Raw genomic sequence first — 14,454 nt, 5'->3', positions numbered from 1 at the left:
CACAACACACAATAGCGCAAACACAAGTCTTCAAAACACGTAATAGCCTTAACACAACTATGCACAACACATGTTTGCTATAACACAACTCCGCACAATAAACGGTCGCACTAACACACTAACACATATAGCACCGCTATATATTGAAGCTGATTTTAGGGACCTGCGACAAATGTTATATACGAGTACGGTATTATGGTATGCCACATACCTATGGGCAAGAGAGAGAGAGTTTTTTATTACGTCATACATACGTCACAATGACGATCGTTATCTATGACGTCATAATCATTGTTGTTGCTACAACCGAAAGGAAGGATGGAGAAGAAGAATGTAAGTATGATTATTTTACTGTAAATAACTCCAAATAAAGTGTACTCGGTTAAAGTCTGAATTAAATTACCCTTTTACCAATCCGATACATTAAGCGATTGATGAATTGCTTTCTAATTTTAAGTTTCACCTTGATAATCGAAGTTTTAATTTTTTAATATCTCTGAACAAATGCATGCATCCCGCTAACAGTGATTTGGTATTTGTCTTTCAACGTATTGCGTGACATTGTCATGTTGTAAATTTTGAATTTACCGGATGGCAGTAAATACAAAATTTACAACATGACAACATATTCGTCTCGTATTCTAAGTTCCTGTAATGGTAATACTTATGGATACTAGTAAGTTTTCATTTTTTTATTTCTGCAGAATCAAACTCGAATCGAAAGGAGAAACAGAGGACGAACTCCAGGGCAGGTCCAGAGGGATTTATTGGTAAACATTTCATTTTCAGAAACATTCATATTAACACTGTGTTATTATAAAGAATGCTTTGAGATATCTAACACCAACTCTTAAATTTTAATTAATGCCATGTAGAATTTTGAATGTGCAGATTAATGAATGAAAAAATGCAAAATTCTTTAATTTCATTTATCAGGTATCCATGCCATCTTGGGTCGCGAAATTCGCTAAATTGCCTCTCCAAAGGAAAGCCCCCATGGTATTACACATCTTTATGAGTTAACTATTATTAGCACAACTAAAACAATTGTTTTAGATCTATTTGTGCAAGTAAGTGGAATTGAATTTTTAAAAATAATTGACAAATTATTAAACATGGAATTAAAACTTCATGTTTATTCATATTATTTAGATGTACATTGTTTCATTTTAATTAATCATACTGTTTCGTGCAAATTTTGAACAAATTTTATTACTATTGATCTCTGAAGGAATGAAATAAATTATAAACAAAATTAATAATCTAGCTTCATATTGCATATTTTCAGGACCAACCAATGCAAGTGAAATTGCTGAAGAATAAAGAAAGGAGAGTGGTTGAAATGGAGGAACTATTGGTAAGCACTTTTTCACTATTGTAAATATTTTAAACTATCATAATCTGCAGGTATAAAGCATTGTTGTCATATTTATATAAATTTTTCAGAATTATCAATCCGAGACGCACACCAAAAAAATAAAAGTACAAATGATCGGAGTTTTTGAAGAGCTTATGGTATATCATTCATATTTGTTGTAAATTTTAAAATTCAATTTATTTGTTAATAGATAAATTAATAAAGTATGATATAATCTTAAAGAGTCTTGATTTTATTTCGATTTAACAGACATTTCACGTTCAACAAAACATCCAGAAAAACAAAGGGAGAATGGATGAAGTTCTTCAAGAGCTTATGGTAAGTTATTGTACACACAAAATATTAATAAAATCAAGATTGGGATTATAAGATATGAAATACACGCACGTGTATGTAAACAATTTATTTCAATTTTTACAGACATTCCATGATAAGCAGAAAATAAAAATTCACAGAAGACAAATGCGTGAACTTTTTGCAGAGTTAAGGGTAAGCAAAGACAACAGTAAAAAAAAAATGACATATAGTTTCTATATTACAGCTAATCAATCAATCAATCAATGCTAAAACAGTGTTTTTATAATGCCTCAATACATATGAAACCAGTTAATGTTTTATTTTAATTTCTAAACAGACATTTCAAGAACAACGAAAGGCTGAAAAGATTAAGGAGCAAATGCGTACAGTTTTAACAGAGATAATGGTAAGCTTATTTATATTTTATGAAATACATGTATTTTCAAAATTTTTGATCAAGAATCAATTATGATTTATAGCCACAGAGTATAGAAATAATTTGCTTTAGTTAATATGTATATTATCCTCCTAATGTGATAATATAAATATTATAAGATACATATATGTACATTTTTCTTTTCTTTTTTTATGTAATTATTTACATTGTACATTTGTGGTAATATCTCATAATGGCAGATGTGTCTGCATGTGTACTGCCAAAAAATTTGTTCACATTGATTATTTATTTACATGTATTTATACAATGCCTATAAACCATGTGGTTTTTAGCTAATAAACTATACTTTACTAAATGCTTCCAATCAACATATGATGTTTGCTTTTAAAACATTTTTAAGTGTATCATTACTTTTTCCAATAGATGTTTCATTCTCAGCAAAAGATAAGGACGTCGAAGAAACTCATGGCTAGAGTTTTTGCAGAGCTAATGGTGAGTGCATTTAAATAAATGTACGAGTAAAGTCAACGGTACTGAATCAAATTGTTTATACGTTGCATGTTTTGAAATACAAGTATATGTTTTCATATTATCAGTTGTTAAGTCGTAATTTTCATTTAATCTTTCTTTCTTCAGACTTTCCATGCTCAGCAAAGGACTATGCAGATCAAAGAGAAAATGAGTGAAGTTTGTGCAGAACTTATGGTAAGCTAATGTACATATATATCTGATTATAACAATATACACATAAAATCAAATACAGTTGCATTTTTATATTTATTATTTCTTTTCCCTAGACAATTCACGCTCAACAGGAAACACAAACACAAAAGATGATGAAAAGGATGCAGTTAGTGTTTGACGAGCTACTGGTAAGAATACATGTATGATATGAAAATGCATGACAATGCAGCATAATTAATATTATAGCAAATTATATACTATATAGACCAATTCACACACGCTATCATAAAGGAAATTTTATTCATGGAATATGACATACAATTTTCGATTTTATTTTTTATAGCAAACTAACACTGAAAGGAAAAAGTTGAAACTATTGGAGGAGGAGGCGTACGAGGAGTTCGTACCGAGAAAGCTGTTCCTGTTCAACATCATCAGTTTCAAGCAAACTGATGATGACCATCTACTCCAGGTAAAAAGTTACAAACTGCATGACGTCAAATAAAAAGTTCTTTATGCAGAGTTATTGTTCCTGCTATATGTTTCCCTTTCAAATTCCTGCTTTGAAAATTGTCTCAAAACTGTACTATAATTTGGTCACAATTTGATTGAAATATATTTTAAATGCATGCATCTTATCATATATGACAAAGAGGGAAAAGAGTTTTGTGCCTTATTCTTCATTTAATCGTTTTACTGTGTTTCTTTATGTACATGTACATGGAAGTTGCATAACCTGTAAAGTATATACCCGTACTAAAAATTAAACATTCTACCTTCGCAGGGTCCGAGTTTTCCAGACCTATCAAGCCTTGTGGCATCAGCAGAGCTTGAACTACCCCCAGAGTCCTTAGATGGTGCCTGCTACGTTGTTGATGATGAAAACGAAGGCGACGACGAAGAGAAAATGGAGGTACATGTATATGTAGTTATTTTAGAACTGTTCTCATATATATGTATTATCATCTGGCGAATTTTTTTTCTGTGAAGTCTTTATTAATACGTATATTCATGGCTGAATTCTTTCTTGTTCTTTAGATTCCATCAAATAATTTGGAGAAGAAAAAGAATGGATGGAGAAGAAGAATTAGAAAGTTTCTAGGATTGAAATAGACAATGAACAACATTGAGCATTGGATTTATCATATCTGTTATATATTTCTATATTGTCGGCTACATCTCTGTACTTTTCTGCTTTTATTGTCAACGTTCAAATCTACAAGTTAAAGTGAATGTCAGATGTTAATAAAACTTAAATTGTTCTCTATTTTTAATTGCTGTTGGTTCTTCAACACAACTCTGGACAATACATGGTCGTGCTAACACAACTCTGCACAACACGCGATCGCGCTAACACAACTCTTTACATACAACACATGGTCCCACTAACACAACTCTTTACATGCACAACACATATTTGCGCTAATACAACTCTGCACAAAAACACTGTCGCACTAACAATATACTCTGCACAACTCATGGTCGCGCTTACACAACTCTGCACAACACACGATAGCGCTACCACAACTCTGTATACAACACACGCGGTTGCGCTAAGACAAATCTTCAAAATGCGTGATAGCGTTAACACAACCATGTATAACACATGTTCGCTATAACACAACTCTGCACAACACACTTTCGCGCTAATACAACTCTACACAACACGCAGTGACGCTAACACAACTCTGCACAACACATGGTCGCGTCACAACTCTTTACGACAGGCCGTCATGCTAACAAAACCCTGCACAGCACACGATTGCGCTACTTCAACTCTGCACAACACACGATAGCGCAAACACAAGTCTTCAAAACACGTAATAGCCTTAACAAAACCATACACAACACATGTTTGCTATTACACAACTCTGCACAACGCACAGTCGCGCTAACACAAATTTATACGACACACTGTCCTGCTAACACAACACTGCACAAAATACAGTCGCTTTTACACAATTTTGACGGCCTGTTTTCAAAGTTGGGCTACCGCAATGCATGGCGGGCTATATGTCGAAACTGATTTAGTACACACTGTTTATTATTTGCAATGGCTGTTTTTCACATTTTACCTGAAAGAACATCATGTCATTATCGTATTGAAATTTAAATTTTGAATATTTTTGAAATTAAAATTACAAAATCTGTATTCAGTTTCCAATTTACAGACGATTAAGTTGACAAAGTAACATATTATGAAACTGTGCTAGATGTTTGCCTTTTTACAATGTAATTTACGTCATTCATACGTCACAATGACGATCGTTATCTATGACGTCATAATCATTGTTGTTGCTACAACCGAAAGGAAGGATGGAGAAGAATGTAAGTATGATTATTTTACTGTAAATAACTCCAGATAAAGTGTACTTGGTTAAAGTCTAAATTAAATTACGCTTTTACCAATCCGATACATTAAGCGATTGATGAATTGTTTTCTAATTTTAAGTTTCACCTTGATAATCTAAGTTTTAATTTTTTTTCTCTGAACAAATGCATGCATCCAGCTAACAGTGATTTGGTATTTGTCTCTCAACGTATTGCGTGACATTGTCATGTTGTAAATTTTGAATTTACCGGATGGCAGTAAATACAAAGTTTACAATGCAACATAACAACATATTCGTCTCGTATTTAAAGTTCCTGTAATGGTAATACTTATGGATACTAGTAAGTTCAATTTTTTTATTTCTGCAGAATCAAACTCAAATCGAAAGGAGAAACAGAGGGCAGGTCCAGAGGGATTTATTGGTAAACATTTCATTTTCAGAAACAGTCATATTAACACTGTGTTATTATAAAGAATGCTTTGAGATATCTAACACCAACTCTTAAATCTTAATTAATGCCATGTAGAATTTTGAATGTGCAGATTAATGAATGAAAAAATGAAAAATTTATTCAATTTCATTTATCAGCTATCCACGCCATCTTGGGTCGCCAGGTTCACTAAATTCCCTCTCCAAAGGAAAGCCCCCATGGTATTACACATCTTTATGAGTTAACTATTATTAGCACAACTAAAACAATTGTTTTAGATCTATTTGTGCAAGTACGTGGAATTGAATTTTTAAAAATAATTGACAAATTATTAAACATGGAATTAAAACTTCATGTTTATTCATATTATTTAGATGTACATTGTTTCATCTCAATTAATCATACTGTTTCGTGCAATTTTTGAACACATTTTTTTACTATTGATCTCTGAAGGAATGAAATAAATTATGGACAAAATTAATAATCTATATAGCTTCATATTGCATATTTTCAGGACCAACCAATGCAAGTGAAATTGCTGAAGAATAAAGGAAGGAGAGTGGTTGAAATGGAGGAACTATTGGTAAGAACTTTTACACTATTATAAATATTTTAAACTATCATAATCTGCAGGTATAAAGCATTGTTGTCATATTTATATAAATTTTTCAGAAGTATCAATCCGAGACGCAGACCAAAAAAATCAAAGCACAAATGACCCGAGTTTTTGAAGAGCTTATGGTATATTATCCATATTTGTTGTAAATTTTAAAATTCAATTCATTTGTTAATAGATATATTAATAAAGTATGATCTAATCTTAAAAAGTCTTGATTTTATTTCGATTTTACAGACATGTCACGTTCAACAATGCATCCAGAAAAACAAAAAGAGAATGGATGAAGTTCTTCAAGAGCTTATGGTAAGTTATTGTACACACAAAATATTAAGAAAATCAAGATTGGAATTATAAGAAATGAAAATACACGCACGTGTATTTTAAACATTGGATTTCAAAATTTACAGACATTTCATGATAAGCAGAAAATACATAAGAACAAAGTACTAATGCGTGAAGTTTTTACAGAGCTAAGGGTTAGCAAAGACTGTAGTAAAACAAAAAATAATTGACATATCGTTTCTGTATAACATCTCATCAATCAATCATTCAATCAATGCTAAAACAGTGTTTTTATAATGCCTCAATACATATGAAACCAGTTAATGATTTATTTTAATTTCTAAACAGACATTTCAAGAACAACGAAAGGCTGAAAAGACCAAGGAGCAAATGCGTACAGTTTTAACAGAGATAATGGTAAGCGTACTTATATTTCATGAAATACATATGTATGTAGTCAAAAATTTTAATCAAGTATCAATTATGATTTAAATGCTTTCAATCAACATATGATGTATGCTTTTAAAGCATTTTTAAGTGTTAATTTCGTAACTTTTTCCAATAGATGTTTCATTCTCAGCAAAAGATGAGGACGTCCAAGAAACTCATGACTAGAGTTTTTGCAGAGCTAATGGTGAGTGCATTTAAATAAATGTACGAGTATAGTCAACAGAACTGATTCAAATAGTTTACAACAATACTTGTTATACGTTGCATCTTTGAAATACAAGTATGTTTACATGTTATAAGTTGTTAAGTCGCAATTTTCATTTAATATTTTTTTTCCAGACTTATCATGCTCAGCAAAGGACTAAGCAGATCAAAGAGAAAATGCGTCAAGTTTGTGCAGAACTTATGGTAAGCTAATGTACATATATATCTGATTATAACAATATACACATAAATTCAAATACATGTACAGTTGCATGTTTATATTTATTATTTCTTTTCCCTAGACGATTCACGCTCAACGTGAAGCACAAACAGAAAAGATGATGAAAAGAATGCAGTTAGTGTTTGACGAGCTACTAGTAAGAATACATGTATGATATGAAAATGCATGGCCATGCAGCATAATTAATATTATAGCAAATTATATACTATAAAGACCAATTCACATACGCTATCATAAAGGAAATTTTATTCATGGAATATGACATACAATTTTCGATTTTATTTTTTATAGCAAATTAACACTGAAAGGAAAAAGTTGAAATTATTGGAGGAGGAGGAGTTCGTACCGAGAAAGCTGTTCCTGTTCAACATCATCAGTTTCAAGCAAACCGATGATGACCATCTACTCCAGGTAAAAAGTTACAAACTGCATGACGTCAAATAAGAAGTTCTTTATACAGAGTTATTGTTCCTGCTATATGTCTCCTTTTCAAATTTCTTTTTCATTCAGTCCGCGGATCTGCTTTGGAAATGGTCTCAAAACTTCACTTTAATTTGGTCACAAATTGATTGAAATATATTTTAAATGCATGCATCTTATTATATATGATAAAGTGCTTAATTTTTCATTTTCACAGTTAATCGGTTTTACTGTGTTTCTTTATGTACATGTACATGGAAGTTGCATAACCTGTAAAGTATATACACGTACTAAAAATTAAACATTCTGCCTTCGCAGGGTCCGAGGTATCCAGACCTATCAAGCCTTGTGGCATCAGCTGAACTTGAACTACCCCCAGAGTCCTTAGATGGTGCCTGCTACGTTGTTGATGATGAAAACGAAGGCGACGACGAAGAGAAAATGGAGGTACATGTATATCGTAGTTATTTTAGAACTGTTCTCATATATATGTATTATCATCTGGCGATTTTTTTTTTTCTGTGAAGTCTTTATTAATACGTATATTCATGGCTGAATTCTTTCTTGTTCTTTAGATTCCATCAAATAATTTGGAGAAGAAAAAGAATGGATGGAGAAGAAGAATTAGAAAGTTTCTAGGATTGAAATAGACAATGAACAACATTGAGCATTGGATTTATCATATCTGTTATATATTTCTATATTGTCGGCTACATCTCTGTACTTTTCTGCTTTTATTGTCAACGTTCAAATCTACAAGTTAAAGTGAATGTCAGATGTTAATAAAACTTAAATTGTTCTCTATTTTTAATTGCTGTTGGTTCTTCAACACAACTCTGGACAATACATGGTCGTGCTAACACAACTCTGCACAACACGCGATCGCGCTAACACAACTCTTTACATACAACACATGGTCCCACTAACACAACTCTTTACATGCACAACACATATTTGCGCTAATACAACTCTGCACAAAAACACTGTCGCACTAACAATATACTCTGCACAACTTATGGTCGCGCTTACACAACTCTGCACAACACACGATAGCGCTACCACTACTCTGTATACAACACACGCGGTTGCGCTAAGACAAATCTTCAAAACGCGTGATAGCGTTAACACAACCATGTATAACACATGTTCGCTATAACACAACTCTGCACAACACACTTTCGCGCTAATACAACTCTATACACAACACGCGGTGACGCTAACACAACTCTGCACAACACATGGTCGCGTTACAACTCTGCACAACATGCTGTCACAACTTTGTACGACAGGCCGTCATGCTAACAAAACCCTACACAGCACACGATTGCGCTAGTTTAACTCTGCACAACACACGATAGCGCAAACATAAGTCTTCAAAACACGTTATAGCCTTAACAAAGCCATACACAACACAAGTTTGCTATAACACAACTCTGCACAACGCACAGTCGCGCTAACACAAATTTATACGACACACTGTCCTGCACAAAATACAGTCGCTTTTACACAATTTTGACGACGTGTTTTCAAAGTTGGGCTATCGCGATGCATGGCGGGCTATATTTCGAAACTGATTTAGTACACACTGTTTATTATTCGCAGTGGCTCTTTTTCACATTTTACCTAAAAGAACATCATGTCATTATTGTATTGAAATTGAAATTTTGAATATTTTTGAAATTAAAATCACAAAATCTGTATTCAGTTTCCAATTTACAGACGATTAAGTTGACAAAGTAACATATTATGCAACTGCGCTAGATTTGGCTTTTTACAATGTAATTGAAATTTTTTTCTTAATATTTCTTAAGTAATGCATTGAACATGTATTAAAACCGCAGCACCGCTATATATTGAAGCTGATTTTAGGGACCTGCGACAAATGTTATATACGAGTACGGTGTTACGTTATGCCCCATACCTATGGAAGAGAGAGAGAGTCGTTTTCTATTACGTCATACATACGTCACAATGACGATCGTTATCTATGACGCCATAATCATTGTTGTTGCTACAACCGAAAGGAAGGATGGAGAAGAAGAATGTAAGTATGATTATTTTACTGTAAATATCTCCAGATAAAGTATACGTGGTTAAGATCTAAATTAAATTACGCTTTTACCAATCCGATACATTAAGCGATTGATGAATTGTTTTCTAATTTTAAGTTTCACCTTGATAATCGAAGTTTTAATTTTTTAATATCTCTGAACAAAGGCATGCATCCCGCTAACAGTGATTTGGTATTTGTCTCTCAACGTATTGCGTGACATTGTCATGTTGTAAATTTTGAATTTACCGGGTGGCAGTAAATACAAAATTTACACCATGACAACATATTCGTCTCGTATTTTAAGGTCCTGTAATGGTTTTACTTATGGATACTAGTAAGTTCAATTTTTATATTTCTGCAGAATCAAACTCAAATCGAAAAGAGAAACAGAGGGCAGGTCCAGAGGGATTTATTGGTAAACATTTCATTTTCAGAAACATTCATATTAACACTGTGTTATTATAAAGAACGCTTTGAGATATCTAACTCTTAAATCTTAATTAATGCCATGTAGAATTTTGAACGTGCAGATTAATGAATGAAAAAATGACAAATGTATTTAATTTTATTTATCAGGCATCCATGCCATCTTGGGTCGCGAGATTCGCTAGATTGCCTCTCCAAAGGAAAGCCCCCATGGTATTACACATCTTTATGAGTTAACAACTATTAATAGCACAACTATAACAATCGTTTAAGATCTATTCGTGCAAGTACGTGGAATTGTATTTTTAATTATTAAAAATGGAATTAAAACTTCATGTTTATTCATATTATTTAGATGTACATTGTTTCATCTTGATTAATCATACTGTTTCGTGCAAATTTTGAACAAATTTTATTACTATTGATCCCTGAAGGAATGAAATAAATTATAAACAAAATTAATAATCTAGCTTCATATTGCATATTTTCAGGACCAACCAATGCAAGTGAAATTGCTGAAGAATAAAGAAAGGAGAGTGGTTGAAATGGAGGAACTATTGGTAAGAACTTTTACACTATTTTAAATATTTTCAACTATCATAATCTGCAGGTATAAAGCATTGTTGTCATATTTATATAAATTTTTCAGAAGTATCAATCCGAGTCGCACACCAAAAAAATCAAAGCACAAATGATCGGAGTTTTCGAAGAGCTTATGGTATACTATTCATATTTGTTGTAAATTTTAAAATTCAATTCATTTGTTAATAGATATATTAATAAAGTATGATATAATCTTAAAGAGTCTTGATTTTATTTCGATTTTACAGACATTTCACGTTCAACAGAACATAAAGAAAAACAAAGAAAAAATGCATGAGGTTTTTCAAGAGCTTATGGTAAGTTATTGTACACACAAAATATTAATAAAATCAAGATTGGGATTATAAGAAATGAACATACACACACGTGTATTTAGACAAATTGATTTCAATTTTTACAGACATTCCATGATGAACAGAAAATGATAATTAACAGAAGACAAATGCGTGAAGTTTTTGCAGAGCTAAGGGTAGGCAAAGACTGCAGTTAAATATAAAATAGTTGACATATCATTTCTATATTACATTTAATCAATAAATCAATCAAACAATGCTAAAACGGTGTTTTTATAACACTGGCGTCGGAAGCAAATTGAAAGGGGGGGGGGGGCTAGATTAATCCTCAGAGATATTGAGGAAAAAAACTAATTTCCAAAACCATGGAAATCCTAATCCGTGGGGGGGGGGGGGGGGGTACCTATACTTCCAAAAAAATCTTACCTACCAATCCCCCCCCCCCCAAATCACCAAAATCATGAAATTCCTAATCCGTGGGGGGGGGGGGGGGCTACTATGCTTATAATTCCAACTTCTCAATCTTTCAAGGTAAATTAAGGAACAACTATCTTTGCTCCGAGAAAAAGTGGGGGGGGGAGGGGGGCTGAACCCTCTATGATCCTATGTCCCTGATGGTTAGGCCTAACTTTGCAAAAAAAGTGGGGGGGGGGGGCTTAGCCCCGCCCCCCCCCCCCCCCAGCCTCCCCGGTTCCGACGCCTATGTGTAATGCCTCAATACATATATGAAACCAGTTAATAATGTTTTATTTTAATTTCTAAACAGACATTTCATGAACAACGAAAGGCTGAAAAGACCAAGGAGCAAATGCGTACAGTTTTAACAGAGATAATGGTAAGCGTACTTATATTTCATAAAATACATATGTATGTAGTCAAAATTTTTAATCAAGTATCAATTATGATTTAAATGCTTCCAATCAAAATATGATGTATGCTTTTAAAACATTTTTAAGTGTTAATTTCGTTACTCTTTCCAATAGATGTTTCATTCTCAGCAAAAGATAAAGACGTCCAAGAAACTCATGACTAGAGTTTTTGCAGAGCTAATGGTGAGTGCATTTAAATAAATGTACGAGTAAAGTCAACGGTACTGAATCAAATAGTTTATACGTTGCATGTATATGTTTTCATATTATCAGTTGTTCGGTCGTAATTTTCATTTAATCTTTCTTTCTTCAGACTTTTCATGCTCAGCAAAGGACTATGCAGATCAAGGAGAAAATGCGTGAAGTTTGTGCAGAACTTATGGTAAGCTAATGTACATAATTATATATATCAGATTATAGCAATATACACATAAAGTCAAACACAGTTGCATCTTTATTTTTATTGTTCCTTTTCCCTAGACAATTCACGCTCAACGGGAAACACAAACACAAAAGATGATGAAAAGAATGCAGTTAGTGTTTGCCGAGCTACTAGTAAGAATACATGTATGATATGAAAATGCATGGCCATGCAGCATAACTAATATTATAGCAAATTATACACTACAGACCAATCCACATACGCTATCATAAAGGAAATTCTATTCATGGAATATGAAAGACAATTTTCGATTTTATTTTTTATAGCAAACTAGCTCTGAAAGGAAAAAGTTGAAACTATTGGAGGAGGAGGCGTACGAGGAGTTCGTACCGAGAAAGCTGTTCCTGTTCAACATCAGCACATTTAAATCAAGCGACGACCTTCCACTCCAGGTACTTATTGGTTCCAAATAATAAGTTCTTTATGTAGAGTTATTGTTCCTGCTATATATGTTCCCCTTTCATATTTCCTTTTTTCATTCAGTCTGCCTTGAAAATTGTCCCAAAATTGTACTTTAATTTGGACACCAAATGAAATACAATTGAAATGTATACATCTATATATATATGAAAAAGAGGGATAAGAATTATGTGCTTCTTTATTTCAACATGTATTTGTTTTACTCTGTTTCTTTGTGTACATTGAAAAGACCTGGAAAGTATTCATTAATATGAAATATTTTGCCTAATTCACAGGGTCCAAGTTATTTAGACGTACATTCATCTAATCCAATTGCATTAGCTGAACCTTCACCACCCCCAGAATCCCTAGATGGTGCCAAGGCTATTGTTGATGATGAAAATGAAGACGAGGAAGAGGACAAAATGGAGGTATTTACATTAAAACAGATAGCATAAATTTGGTTGTTGTTGTTGGTGGTGGTGGTGATGGGTTTTTTCCTCTCCAATTCCATTAGGATTTTTGTTAATTGATACATGTTTCATGACTTGGTCCTTTTTCTTTTCCAGACTCCCTCAAAGAAAGAGAAGCAAAAATTTGGACTACGAAGGAGAATTCGAAAATTTTTGGGATTAAGATAGACAATGAATAACAATGAGCAATGGATTGATAATATATGTTTAAATTTCTAAATTGTCGCCTACCTCTGTAGTTTGTTTTTAATGTCAACTTTTAAAATATAAAAAAAATTGTGAATATCGAATATTAAAACATATATTATCTCTAATTGTAATTGCAGTTGGTTCTTTATTATTATTCTTGTTTAGAACAAATGAAAAGGTATAAGTAATATATACATATAAGAAACAAGCGCACACAAGGAAGATATTGACCATGTACCAAAAACGAACGAGAAAACAATGTTATCTTGAACTGTGTGAAGTGGGTACGATGTGCACGTACACCTTGTACTGAGAATATGGTGCAATTCTAGATAAAACAAATATGAGTGGTCTGGTAAAGTGGTGGAGTCAAAGAATCAGTGCTGTGTTTTGACTGACTTTTATTACAAAGCAGAAGTGGGGATTTGGCGTCACATTATACCGGAATGTCGCACCTGGCTGTAATATATTGCGTTGACTGCTAGCAAATAAAAAGAATAAACTGAAGAACTATATCATGCGCGGATCTCTATCAAGTGGGGTCGGGTTCGGGGTCGGGAGAGAGTCTTACCCCCTTCCCTGGAAAATTCAAATTTCTTAAATTTACGTGGTAAAATGATGTGATATACATGTAGGTCTCAACCCCCCCCCCCCCCCCACCACCACCACGAAAAAGATATTCCTCGGACCCCCCTCCCCCCTTCCACCCCGAAAATTTACTGGATCCGTGCATGTTTATCATTTAGAAAACTTTTCTTTTGATTTTTATGATCTCATTTAGCAATGTAAAGAATGAATATATTGAAAGTTACATGCGCCCAGATAAAATCCCTCATGAAAACAAGTTTTAAATCGGTTACGAATACTCGAAGAGTTAATACCATAATTGTGGTTAAAGTAATATCGTAACTCATGCAAAAAAATAAAAGTCTTCTGGAAATTAATAGCATCAAGTGCTGGAGATGTCTATGA

At 33.0% G+C, this 14,454-nt stretch overlaps 3 protein-coding genes across 5 annotated transcripts; all 3 read left to right on the top strand.

The window, feature by feature from the left end:
* The first annotated feature begins 226 nt into the window (after positions 1-226).
* On the top strand, positions 227-4,023 carry LOC117685729 (coiled-coil domain-containing protein 30-like). 2 transcript variants are annotated; one of them, XM_066072205.1, is made up of 14 exons: positions 227-333; positions 705-770; positions 937-999; positions 1,289-1,357; positions 1,447-1,515; positions 1,628-1,696; positions 1,799-1,867; positions 2,013-2,081; positions 2,496-2,564; positions 2,709-2,777; positions 2,870-2,944; positions 3,100-3,228; positions 3,541-3,669; positions 3,795-4,023. In XM_066072205.1, exons 1-14 carry the CDS (start codon positions 319-321, stop codon positions 3,867-3,869), a joined length of 1,035 nt encoding a protein of 344 aa, XP_065928277.1. In that variant the 5' UTR covers positions 227-318; the 3' UTR covers positions 3,870-4,023. The 2 variants fall into 2 exon arrangements, with proteins under 2 accessions (XP_065928277.1, XP_065928278.1); XM_066072206.1 differs by lacking the exon at positions 1,799-1,867.
* Positions 4,024-5,021: 998 nt separating this feature from the next.
* Positions 5,022-8,539, top strand: LOC109618765 (uncharacterized). Of its 2 annotated transcripts, none has more exons than XM_066072207.1 (13): positions 5,022-5,084; positions 5,457-5,510; positions 5,678-5,740; positions 6,013-6,102; positions 6,192-6,260; positions 6,373-6,441; positions 6,769-6,837; positions 6,986-7,054; positions 7,210-7,278; positions 7,377-7,451; positions 7,607-7,726; positions 8,054-8,182; positions 8,311-8,539. In XM_066072207.1, exons 1-13 carry the CDS (start codon positions 5,073-5,075, stop codon positions 8,383-8,385), a joined length of 963 nt encoding a protein of 320 aa, XP_065928279.1. In that variant the 5' UTR covers positions 5,022-5,072; the 3' UTR covers positions 8,386-8,539. The 2 variants fall into 2 exon arrangements, with proteins under 2 accessions (XP_065928279.1, XP_065928280.1); XM_066072208.1 differs by having other exon boundaries at positions 5,036-5,084; positions 6,034-6,102.
* Positions 8,540-10,115: 1,576 nt separating this feature from the next.
* On the top strand, positions 10,116-12,873 carry LOC105328262 (golgin subfamily A member 6-like protein 6). The gene is made up of 11 exons (XM_066072209.1): positions 10,116-10,203; positions 10,365-10,427; positions 10,706-10,774; positions 10,864-10,932; positions 11,045-11,113; positions 11,218-11,286; positions 11,877-11,945; positions 12,094-12,162; positions 12,293-12,361; positions 12,460-12,534; positions 12,688-12,873. The coding sequence occupies exons 2-11, from the start codon at positions 10,371-10,373 to the stop codon at positions 12,832-12,834; spliced, it is 762 nt and encodes a 253-aa protein (XP_065928281.1). The 5' UTR covers positions 10,116-10,203; positions 10,365-10,370; the 3' UTR covers positions 12,835-12,873.
* Positions 12,874-14,454: the final 1,581 nt, after the last annotated feature.

The sequence above is a fragment of the Magallana gigas genome, chromosome 9 (assembly GCF_963853765.1).
Source record: "Magallana gigas chromosome 9, xbMagGiga1.1, whole genome shotgun sequence".
Classification (NCBI taxonomy): Eukaryota; Metazoa; Mollusca; class Bivalvia; order Ostreida; family Ostreidae; genus Magallana; species Magallana gigas.
The sequence above is the reverse complement of the archived record's forward strand: the minus strand, read 5'-3'. Positions and strand labels throughout refer to the sequence as shown.

Bases quoted from the DNA above. Each gene is read 5' to 3' on its own strand.
- LOC109618765 (XM_066072207.1), top strand. The intron at 6,103-6,191 runs GTAAGAACTTTT...TAAATTTTTCAG, and splicing joins TTGAAATGGAGGAACTATTG to AAGTATCAATCCGAGACGCA. The intron at 7,279-7,376 runs GTAAGCTAATGT...TCTTTTCCCTAG, and splicing joins AAGTTTGTGCAGAACTTATG to ACGATTCACGCTCAACGTGA.
- LOC105328262 (XM_066072209.1), top strand. From the start codon at position 10,371: ATGCCATCTTGGGTCGCGAGATTCGCTAGATTGCCTCTCCAAAGGAAA. The intron at 10,428-10,705 runs GTATTACACATC...GCATATTTTCAG, and splicing joins TCCAAAGGAAAGCCCCCATG to GACCAACCAATGCAAGTGAA. The intron at 12,362-12,459 runs GTAAGCTAATGT...CCTTTTCCCTAG, and splicing joins AAGTTTGTGCAGAACTTATG to ACAATTCACGCTCAACGGGA.
- LOC117685729 (XM_066072205.1), top strand. The intron at 1,868-2,012 runs GTAAGCAAAGAC...ATTTCTAAACAG, and splicing joins AACTTTTTGCAGAGTTAAGG to ACATTTCAAGAACAACGAAA. The intron at 2,082-2,495 runs GTAAGCTTATTT...TTTTTCCAATAG, and splicing joins CAGTTTTAACAGAGATAATG to ATGTTTCATTCTCAGCAAAA.